The sequence below is a fragment of the Astatotilapia calliptera genome, chromosome 18 (assembly GCF_964374335.1).
Source record: "Astatotilapia calliptera chromosome 18, fAstCal68.1, whole genome shotgun sequence".
Classification (NCBI taxonomy): domain Eukaryota; kingdom Metazoa; phylum Chordata; class Actinopteri; order Cichliformes; family Cichlidae; genus Astatotilapia; species Astatotilapia calliptera.
Genome location: NC_137439.1, coordinates 12,985,157 through 12,995,926, shown reverse-complemented (window position 1 = coordinate 12,995,926; position 10,770 = coordinate 12,985,157). Strand labels below are relative to the sequence as shown.

The following is a 10,770-nucleotide window of genomic DNA, read 5'->3' as shown; positions in this document are numbered from 1 at the left end:
ATAATGCACAAACCTACTGCAGTGATTAGGGAGTATTACACGTTTATTATTAAATTAAACTAAATCCAGGATCCTGCTTCAGTGCACGACTCCAAACAGCTGGTGTTTGTTCTTCTTTTTTAATTGATTTTTAGCACCCAGTCTCGGAGTCTTGGAGTGACTCTTTCAGCTGTGGGCTTGCGTACGAACACTGCACCCTGTCACGGTGACAAATCTCTCATCCCTTGGCTGGAGCGATGGAGTCTACACATTGTCAGAAGTCACAGATACAACTGGACTGGACTGAGTTACACAGCCAAATATAACAGACTGCTGCTTCCCTCAACCACTTCCATACTTTCTACGTGCTGTTTGTGTCTCGTTTATAGACATGTTTGTACAGAACCCTCATAGATCAAGAGAGCTGATATGTTTACTCTGGCTGACAAATCGGTTTGTCTCACTCTGAGTCAATGCATCACCCAGGTGTTACATTTGATTGTACAGGTATTCCCACCGTAAATCCTTTGAGTAGTATATGTTCTTTATTGTGTCATCAAACAGAGTACATAAAGCACAACTGCTTTTGTAAGTAAAATGAGTCCACCATTATGACAAATCCATGACATCAGCCATTTAAGACTTCTAAAAGAGTGCTAGTTTGTGTCCTTTGTGGTACTGCTCATGTAAACTCTAATCTGTTCCACCATTCCCATAGCTTTGTGATTTATACTTAGCAGGACTTTGACTCTACTCCCAAGGCGATACTGTGGCTTTTGGGGGAGTTTTTACCATACAAGGAGAAGAGGAGTTTAGCTGGGTTTCCTGTGGGAGGGTTCTGATTTCTCTCACTCCACTTCTGATTCTCTCTCTCTCTCTCTCTCTGATATCTCCTGTCCTATCTCTTTCTGTTCCCCTGCACAGGTTCTGCTCCAAACCTGCTTTCTCATCACAAGAAAGCGTGAACAGCGTCCTGAATATCATTTAGTGAAAGATCTTCCAAATTCCCTGATTGCAAACGTGAATGCAATTGTGTAACCATAACACTTTGTGCAACTGGCATTCTGACACACCAAATAAGGTGCACAGTCACTACCAACACTGAATGTAATGATGTAAGCTTGTGTTAACTCCAGGATCTTGAAGCTATCAAACTGCCACCACGTTTGTAAACCTCTGCCTAAAAAGGCTCCTGCGTGCTCAAATCCTGCTGGTCTCTTACTCAGAACGCAAAGAAAAGATTGAAATTCCTACAACCATATTCCATCAACTTTCCTCAACGTTACCCTGGAAAAGCCCAAAAGGCCAACTCAAAACTAAAAAAAAGAAAAACAAACACAGCAGACAGTTTTTTGTTTGACAGATTTCTTTATCCAGTCTTAACCAGCTCTAACTTCAGCTTTGTGATCACACCTTTTTTTGGTTCATGTGGGCCCAAAATTACTGAACACACAAAGGAGCTCTGTTCCTTCAGCATACCTGGAATAATGTACATTCTGGTAACACACGGCTTTCCCCAGACAGCAATTCTCCTCAGACTCAGATGGCCTGAAACACAGACTCTCAGGTTTATACAATGCTGTCTTTACCAGAGCTTGGCCAAAATAGTGTCTGTATAAAGACTAATAACAACCAAGATGATGCATGCTGCAGCTGCGCCAGTGCAACGTGAACAACAAGAGATGCATTAGTCCAAGTTTATCTTGAGATGTCACTTAAATGGCCACGGCAAGACGCACCGTTCTTCGAGTTTGTGTGTAATCTTTATTTTTAGCCAGGGCAGCTGGCACAGAAGGGCTGAAAGAAAGCAGACAGGCTTATATGCGCCTCCCAGTTACTAAAGCCATATCCATGTTTTCTTTTGTTTTTCTTTGCCTTTCCTGGGGAGTTTTTAATTTTTCACTTAACAATCTACAAATAATGTGCAATTTAGTAAAAACAAAAACAAAAAATGTCTTTTAAAGATCTCATAAGTGCATAAGTGCACCAAATTCCTGGAATCCGTCTTGAGTTATATCTCCCAGTCAACTTTTTTATTTAGTGCGCCTTACAAATTGGAGAAAACAGATCTAAGTACAGATCTGTCAAACCAATAGTAATTAAGAGGATCTTAATTGCACTGGACCTGTGGTTTATGTCTGTGTATCCTGACTGCAATGCTGTGGCTGCCTGACGTGGATCACATGCAGACAGCTCTTTCCCCCAAATTTTCTTTGGCTGGATCATTTTCCATACAGCCCTTTTTCATTCAGCGCTAGAATGAAAACTATGTCCCTTTCTAACCAACTCTGGTATTAACATCAATTTGAACATTCCTAAGTAAGAACACAGGCATATAGATAGACCAAAGAGAGGCGAGAAGCCGCAAAAATTATTAATGTGAACAATTTCCCTTTTGAAGTTTGTGAGTTCTTGGTCATTCTCCTGCTTTTTATCTGCGTAAAAATCCAAACAAGGACATAGGCTGGTCAATGCTGAAATGGCTACACCATGCTGTCCCTCCAAAGAACATTTGAGAGGTGAAGTTTAGATTAGGGATGGGGTGGGGGCAACAGTAAGTTCTAGAGGAGCCAAAGTGGGGAGTGGCGAAAGGGGTAACCGGTGGGAAAGGGCTGTCACTGGGGACTAGGGCTGTCTCCAAACCTCCTGTCAAGTTTAAATCACATACAGCTCCACCGACTCTCAGTCTGCATCCTCCTCTCCTGTGCTCGCTTGCTCCAAGCTCCCTCCTCTCTGCATCTGCCAGTTGCGCTCCCTGTCAACCTTGTGAGGGCTCCTGTGAGGCGTCTTCCTCTGAACATCTGCAGCAGCTTTTCCCCGTAACGAACTACAAAACTTCATTTTCTAAAGATCTCAAGACGCTGACACCCAACAGTCACCATGGAGGCCATCAAGAAGAAGATGCAGATGCTGAAGCTGGACAAGGAGAACGCCATCGACAGGGCGGAACAGGCCGAGACCGACAAGAAGGAGGCGGAAGATAAAAGCAAGCAGGTGACGCGTGGCTCATGAGTTTAATGTTTAATACAGGAATATTAAAATGTCACAGCATATTTACAACAAATGAAGTAAATGCATCACACATGCATAAATTAATTTTAATAATTACTTTTTTCCAAAATATGGGGAATCTTCTTTGTCAAAAAATGTGGACATTTTCAATATCAGGATTATATATCTAAATGTATCTGTGAAGTTACTCATACCAGTTGTATTACAACATCATTGCGTTATTGTGTTGTTGTTTTTTTCACTTTTCCTATAATAGTTTTTTTTAATAGTTTTTGATTTATTTTTGTTGCTAAAGTTCAGTCATAATCTAAAATACTAAATAAGAACACCAAAGCACAATTTACAGATTGCTGATATATTTCTCAGCAGGACTAAATGCTGAATCACAGGGATCAGTTGATACTGAGCTCCTTGTTCTGCAGTAGGAGACGGTGGAGGATATCCACAGAGATGGCTGTGACAAGAGCTAGGCTTATTATCCGAACTGAATCAAAGGAAAAGCTGCCAGGTTAAAACAGACCTATAGAATATCACGGTCTGACTCTGGCAGCATCCTTATCAGAAGTGAAGTTTGTATAATATAAAACCTCATAAATTTCTGTGCCCCCATATTTGGCGCCGCAGCGCTCAAGCCACAGACAGGATGATGTGTCCCAGCCAAACTTAATGACAGTGTACTTTAATTTCATACAAACAAAATAGAATCTGGAGATGCAATAGGATATCTGAGGTTTCTAAATAGAGGCAATTATCACACAGTGGGAGATGGTGTCCTCATTAACGTGGTATGAAAGGAATGTTAGAGAGCAGCAAGTTAGAGAGACTCGGACAAAGCCAGGATGAAGGATCGAGCAAGTGGAAAGTGTAAATATCCACTCTCTGGTAGCTAATGCCATAACAACTCCCTCAGAGAGCACAGGGAGCATCAGTTGTCACTGGCACTGCACATATGGACCCTCAGCATGTCTTCAGGAGCAAAGAACAGTCAGCATGAAATCCTAGAAGATTATGCAGAGCTCTTTAGTTTGTTGGGATGGCTGCAGCTCAAATAGTGCTAAGAGATGCTTTCTTTGCTATTCTTGGCATGACGAGTAGACTTTCAGAGTGCAGTTAGGCTGACGAAAGGCACTGAAAATACACAAAACTGCATGCAAAATTAACATCTATTACACACAACATCAGGCACAGACTCCGGCGGCAATTAAAGGATTGGGCCACCCAGACTCTGCAGCTATGTGTCTTTTCAGAAGGAACCTCCTAGTTACCTCACATAATCTACAGGCTTCATGGTGAATGTTTGACTCTGGAGCTTTTTAAGTGGAAAGAATAACCCGGATTAAAATAACAGCACGCATGTATTTGTTGAGAGGAGCTAGCTGTAGTCCAAAATCATGCACCCACTACGTATTTTCACCTCCTTATCTTCAAGTGAAATTCATCTTTCTGAAATACATCAGGATTATCCCAAAATAGCATTTAAGTGATCTGTAAAAGATCTAAAGCCCACTACTGCTTTCTGTCATATACCAGAATTTCATCATACTCACTTTAACTGAACAAAAATCTATATTTGATTCCTGACTTTCTCTCACATCTGCCTTTTCTCAGCTGGAGGATGAGCTGCTCGCTCTGCAGAAGAAACTGAAGGGAACAGAAGATGAACTGGACAAGTACTCCGAGGCCCTGAAGGATGCTCAGGAGAAACTGGAACTGTCGGAGAAGAAGGCCACAGACGTGAGTTCACCACCAAGACGCCATCGGAAAGGCATTATTACAGTGGAACCCCACAGCTTTTAAAATATCAGTATCAAATACTTCATATGGACTGAAATAGATATCACTCTATGAGAGGGGAAAAGGGGACCAGTAACATGGACACACATTCCTCTCTGTCAAAGCTGGTTTAAACAAAATCATTGGCTAAAGTGCTTGACTCAGATGAAGAGTTGCCTCTTATGCTTACATAACCCAAAAAAGGAAATGTCTGGACTCGCCCAATAGTTTAGTGCAGCTCGGTTGTTTCTAAAGTGCAAAATATGAACGTGAAGTGATTAAATCACTGACGGTCATACATAAAATAATACATATTGAAATAGGATAGGAATAAAAGAAGACATGAAAGGTTGTTACTTTAAAGAACTGCCTTGAGATTAAATTTAAAAAAAAATCCACCCCAATGTAAACTAATAACCCAGAAATCCTGAATTGATTATCTTGCATCTTCTAACCCAGACCGTGGAGATAATCACAGAGTTATTGGTGGTTCACTGAGGTCTGTAGCTGAGCTATTTCTCAAGCACAGACACAACTTGGCCAGCCTGTTACCGACCAAAGAATTTCAGGAATGCAGCCTAAGCAAACAGAGAACCCCGTACTGCAGTTTCTAATGAAATCAATGCTTTGGCCTTTTTTGGGGCTGAGACGTTATTCTCTCCTCAGTCTAGCCTTTACAGTAACATACCTAGGCAGTGTGCAATGCTGAATGACTGCCGACCTTTGGAGACCATCTACATTTATGTCATGTATTTATTGCTTAAACATATCCTTTCCAGGAAAATGATGGGAATCTAACTCGGGATTATGCCTTATCACAAACAAAATAAATCCGGACACAGACTTGACTTAGTTTGCTTTTGGGAGTGAATCGTGACCAATATAATAATATTGATCTGACACTGGGAATGAAAAGAGTGGTTTTGAAGGTGGCTCGTGGACATTCTCTTCCCTTCAAGTCTGTGAAGTTTTCAGGAGGATTTGGAAAGTGTTTCAACTTCACAAAGCAGGTAAAAATCTGAGCTGAAGTAAGTGAGACGATCTCAAAGGTTAGAGGTGATAACAGGATTTTATTCCTCTGATGGTTTATCAGGTGGCCACAAATACTTTTTAGCTTCTTTCATACATATAAATGTAGTAAAAGAACGAAAACGTGAGGGGGAGGAAGAGTAGGAGGCAAATGGGGGCGATGAAGAAATGTGTCGCCACCCGATGGCTGCAGGTCATGTCTGCAACCAAATCAATTTACATTCCACGCCACTGCAGGTCAACAACCCCTAGTGAAAAGGATTATTACGGCCCCACCCCACCCTTGACCCTCCTCCTCCTCCACTAGAAGTAAATCTTTGGACTTTTGATTCCGGTCCTTTGATACAGTTTACAACCTGCTCCTCTCTCCTTCACCATCCCCCACTGACATTTACTTTCCTTCCTTTTCTCTCTCAGACAACCAAATCCAATCACACGATGATCCCTTAGACGTGATTCACGCTTTATCTAACAGCAGACAAATAACACAGTGCACTTCCTCTGCCTTCAGTCCGTGCAGTTGCAACACCTTCACTTTGCCATATAAGTCCACAATAGAAAACCCTGGCCCCACAAAAAAGTGACTTTACACACCTCCTTTGTGGAGGAAAAAAAACGTCCCACATTCCCCTCCTAAATCCTGTGATGTCATCTGAGACAGGCTTCTTCACATGATTGGAGGATCTCGTCATAAATTTCCTGAAAACTCCCAGCCCTTTTTTTCCGCCGTCCCAGCACCGCACCTCCCTGATTTCCTGCCCGAGAAAAGATTTCCACAGAGCCTGCAACTTTGAGGCGAATTCATAACTTAAGTGTCTCGATTGCCGGTTCAGACGAATCCCCGTTTAAAGAAACCAAACTGTCGGAATTATGGAAGCCGTGAAGAAGAAAATCCAAGCCCTCCAGCAGCAAGTTGATGAGGCTGAAGATCGCGCACTGGCAGTACAAAAGGAGCTGGAAACTGAACGGGAACTGCGCGAAAAAGTGAGATCAGTTTGCATTTAGTCCAATTTGAAGTGAACTTCTTTTACTTTTTGTCTTGATCTGTAATTCCAGCAAACCGGTTGAGCATCTTCACTGTAATCTGGGACTGAAGCGTTTACGCACTCCTGAGAGCTGGACTTGCAAAGTAGCGGTAATAATAACGCACCTAACGCGCGAAATAAAAACCGGAACCTCTGTATACAGATTACAGTAAAAAATAAATAAATCTGTAGTTATTTTCTATACAGTCGTTACAGAGACAAGTTGAAACATCGCTGTGTCGACATTCCTCTGCAGACTTTTGTTCGGCTGTGTTATCTAACTCCAGCCCGCCCCATATATCTACCAAAACACCAAGAAATGCTGCAAGAGTCCCCGATGTTACATTAACTGTCAGTGTGGTTGTTTGACGGTAAAGAAAATGTTAAATTGAAGGTTTTTAAAGGGTACAATCTTACAGTTACACTTCTTGTCAATCATTCAAAACTTATTCTTTTTTTTTTCTCCCTCCCTTCGCCCTTTGAGCTTTTTGATTGAATAACAGCTGACACACCGTCCATCTGAAAAGGTGCCCGGAATCCTCCTTCCTGTTCCTCTTGAGCCTCTGCACAGGAAGGAGAGAGCAGGCATGGTTATCTGCGCTATCAGTGCTGTGGGAAACGGGCTGAGGAGAAGAAAGCTGGTGTCCCCCAAACATGCTTTGGTTTACACTACAAAAGTGAAGACAGCTGTAAAATATCAGATGCCAGCATGTTTATTTAAAAAAAAAAAAAAAAGCTGTCACTGCGTTATCCTGTGTCAACATATTAGTAAAGCAGGTAGCCAGGCTGCAAAGTCCACAACTCATCAAAGTCACTAAGGCTGAAAAAGCAAATGAAACGCAAGGACCTGATCTTGACATCTTCTTAAAGCCATGAATGAAAGGGGGGGGGATTATAGTGTAGCTTCAAAATAGATGAATGGATAAGCAGTTTTCAGCATTGAGCGTAAGTGGTAACCTTCCTGTTTTGGCTGCATTCATGTTTCCTTCCTGGCCTCTGACCTGCGACCTCCCTATCTCTCTCAATCTGTGGCTACAGGCTGAGGGCGAAGTAGCATCGCTGAACCGCAGGATCCAGCTGGTGGAGGAGGAGTTGGACCGTGCTCAGGAGAGACTGGGCACAGCCCTGCAGAAGCTGGAGGAGGCCGAGAAGGCCGCAGATGAGAGCGAAAGGTGAAAATCAGCATAGATCTGTAGATTCAGATGTATTTGTTACTGCTGTGAGTCACTGTGTGTTTTAATGTTAAGTGAAAGTTCTACACAGCCCACCGTCTTGAAGTTAACTATCACGAGCGTTTGCTGTTACCATGCAGATAGGCTTCAGCCTATTTCATGTGGCACAAAAAAAACTGAGCAAGCACACAAGTGAACTGGCTGAAATCACCCTCACTTGCTCATTTTCATTGGCTGGAAGTAGTGAGGGAAGCCTATTGGAATGTGTTGTTCATTCCCTCAGAGTGGAAATAAAGTTTGCTTGACTTAAAAAAAAAAAAAAAAAAGAGTAAAATAAATGAAAGCAATACTTTGTAAAACTTTGTAAAGTTTGAAGTTTTCAAGGAAAAATCAAAAACAGCAATAGCACAAAAACTAGAGGCTTAAACAGAACAGTAAGGTAAATGGCCATTAAATGGCCCATGGCCCATCGGAACTGAAGCAGGAAGGCTTGATAACAGAACTGTATACAGAGCCATACAAGTCACAGTGTGATACAAAGATAGAGAATCCCATTAGTGCAGTGAATAGATGCCATTGCCTGTCAGTGAAATTTGACAGGTAAAAAATAACTGTTGGAAATGCAAAGTTGGTGGTTACTGAGTTAAGTCAGCTTTTAGTGAGTCTCCCAGATAACCTCTGCAATGTCGAGTGTCTTTATGGTCTTGTTGGACTAAATGTTCGGCATCGTTTCCATCTTTAGAGGCATGAAGGTGATTGAGAACAGAGCCATGAAAGACGAGGAGAAGATGGAGATCCAGGAGATGCAGCTCAAAGAAGCCAAACACATTGCCGAGGAAGCCGACCGTAAATACGAGGAGGTATGAACGGACGGATTGTATTTATTTTTTTGTGAGATGTCGCTTCAGCTGATGTTCAACTGTGATTTCGTTCTAGGTCGCTCGTAAACTGGTCATCCTCGAGGGTGAGCTGGAGAGGGCAGAAGAGAGGGCAGAAATTGCAGAACTGTAAGGAGAAATTCAGTGCAGTTATTCTCACCACAATATGTGAATTTTAAATATATTCTAAGCAAGTTATTGGAAAAAAAACATCTTTTCTTTCTTTCAGCAAGTGCGGTGACCTGGAAGAAGAGCTTAAGAATGTTACCAACAACCTCAAGTCTCTAGAGGCTCAGTCTGAGAAGGTAAACTCACTATCATAAAACACCTTCACACATCCACACCCATCACTGTCACCCAATACAGCCACTCAACAGGATCGGCAGCACATTAAGTGCCTTTTTTTCGTGCTCACATTCACTATTTGCATCCTCATCTTGACTACCATCACCTAAAAAACAGGGGAAGTACCCTGGTCATCCTAAAATGGCACAAACAAAGTTGTTTGCTTTTCTTTGTCTGCATAGTACTCTGAGAAAGAAGACAAATACGAGGAGGAGATTAAAGTCCTGAATGACAGACTTAAAGAGGTAAATTCATTCCCTCTGCTTAAGCTGAACCTGTGTTTTCTGAGGTAAGCTTTGCATATATATTTCAATGTGTTTACTGTTTGAAAAAGGCGGAAACCCGTGCAGAATTCGCAGAAAGGACAGTGGCTAAGCTGGAAAAGACCATAGATGACTTAGAAGGTACGCTTTCTTTCAGCCCTCATATTCTACCCTACACTCCTTCTTGTAATAAATCTTTAACTTTCTGCTCTGATTTCTCTCTTTTTCCAATTTCCCCTTCATGGCCTGCACACTTTTTCCTCTCAACCTCCTGTGTCCTGCTTACTCTGCCTTTTGACCTGCAGATGAACTGTACACTCAGAAGCTGAAATTCAAGGCTATCAGCGAGGAGCTGGATCATGCCCTCAATGATATGAACACCTTGTAAACCCTGCACTCTGCTGACTTTGCATCTTTAGAAGCACTTTGTCTCTTTTATTCCTTTGCATTCAGAGTTCCCTTCTCCTTCTTTTTGCATTAAACTGAAGCTTAATAAAGACCTTTTTCTCTTTTACACTGCCTTCTGTCATTCACTGCAATCTGCTCTTCATCACTTTGCAGCTGTTTCTGCATTTTTCTCACTATGAGGCTAACAATTTTACAGTTACCTGACAAACAGTTATATTATATATTTCCTGCTGCTTTTCATTACAGAGAACCTATCACACGCAAAAGAAGAAAACATAGGCATGCACCAAGTCCTGGACCAAACACTGCAGGAGCTCAATAGCTTGTAAAATGCCAAGAAGAACATCAAATAAGTAAAAAAAAAACAAAAAAAAAACAAACAACAACTTTGTAAAAGATATTTTCTACATGCCATCCATTTTTTTTTTGCAATTTCACTCTTAATTTGTAAAACACATGTAGCCCTTTTATGTATTTATGGTCCTTTTTGTTCCTTTTCCTTTTTAAAAAAATGGTTTTGGGTCCACATGATTTCAGTATTGGTGCTAGGAATTGTGTTGTAGACCAAACTCTGTGCACAAATAAAACTGATGATGACGACGGTGTTAATGCTGCTGCTGATGTTTTGTCATGTCTGCGAGCCAGTTTCAACACATCTATAAACCGTTCCAGGGAAAAGAGCTCACCCTTCAGTTTACATGTGCTGGCATGCACACTGTCCTCTCTGTGCTAGGACAGCAGCTTTTTTTCTTTTTCTTTTTTTTTCTTTTGCAGATACTGAATCTCTTCTTTCACAACAGTAGTGCCACTGAGTGCTATAATCAAGAAATGGCACAACCGCATGAGGTTAATACTAAAGATGTTATCAGAGTATAAGTGCGTCCTC

At 41.6% G+C, this 10,770-nt stretch overlaps 1 protein-coding gene across 4 annotated transcripts; it reads left to right on the top strand.

Moving 5' to 3' along the window:
• Positions 1-2,490: 2,490 nt before the first annotated feature.
• tpm4b (tropomyosin 4b) lies at positions 2,491-10,493 on the top strand. Of its 4 annotated transcripts, none has more exons than XM_026149998.2 (9): positions 2,491-2,973; positions 4,600-4,725; positions 7,857-7,990; positions 8,733-8,850; positions 8,927-8,997; positions 9,098-9,173; positions 9,396-9,458; positions 9,548-9,617; positions 9,782-10,493. In XM_026149998.2, exons 1-9 carry the CDS (start codon positions 2,860-2,862, stop codon positions 9,862-9,864), a joined length of 855 nt encoding a protein of 284 aa, XP_026005783.1. In that variant the 5' UTR covers positions 2,491-2,859; the 3' UTR covers positions 9,865-10,493. The 4 variants fall into 4 exon arrangements, with proteins under 4 accessions (XP_026005783.1, XP_026005781.1, XP_026005782.1 ...); XM_026149996.2 differs by having other exon boundaries at positions 2,501-2,973; positions 10,131-10,493; XM_026149997.2 differs by lacking the exons at positions 2,491-2,973; positions 4,600-4,725 and adding an exon at positions 6,286-6,777 and having other exon boundaries at positions 10,131-10,493.
• The last annotated feature ends 277 nt before the right edge of the window (positions 10,494-10,770 follow it).

Excerpts from the sequence above, each read along its gene's own strand:
- tpm4b (XM_026149998.2), top strand. The coding sequence starts at position 2,860 with ATGGAGGCCATCAAGAAGAAGATGCAGATGCTGAAGCTGGACAAGGAG. Across the intron at positions 8,998-9,097 it reads AGGGCAGAAATTGCAGAACT|CAAGTGCGGTGACCTGGAAG; the intron begins GTAAGGAGAAAT and ends TCTTTCTTTCAG. Across the intron at positions 9,459-9,547 it reads TGAATGACAGACTTAAAGAG|GCGGAAACCCGTGCAGAATT; the intron begins GTAAATTCATTC and ends TGTTTGAAAAAG.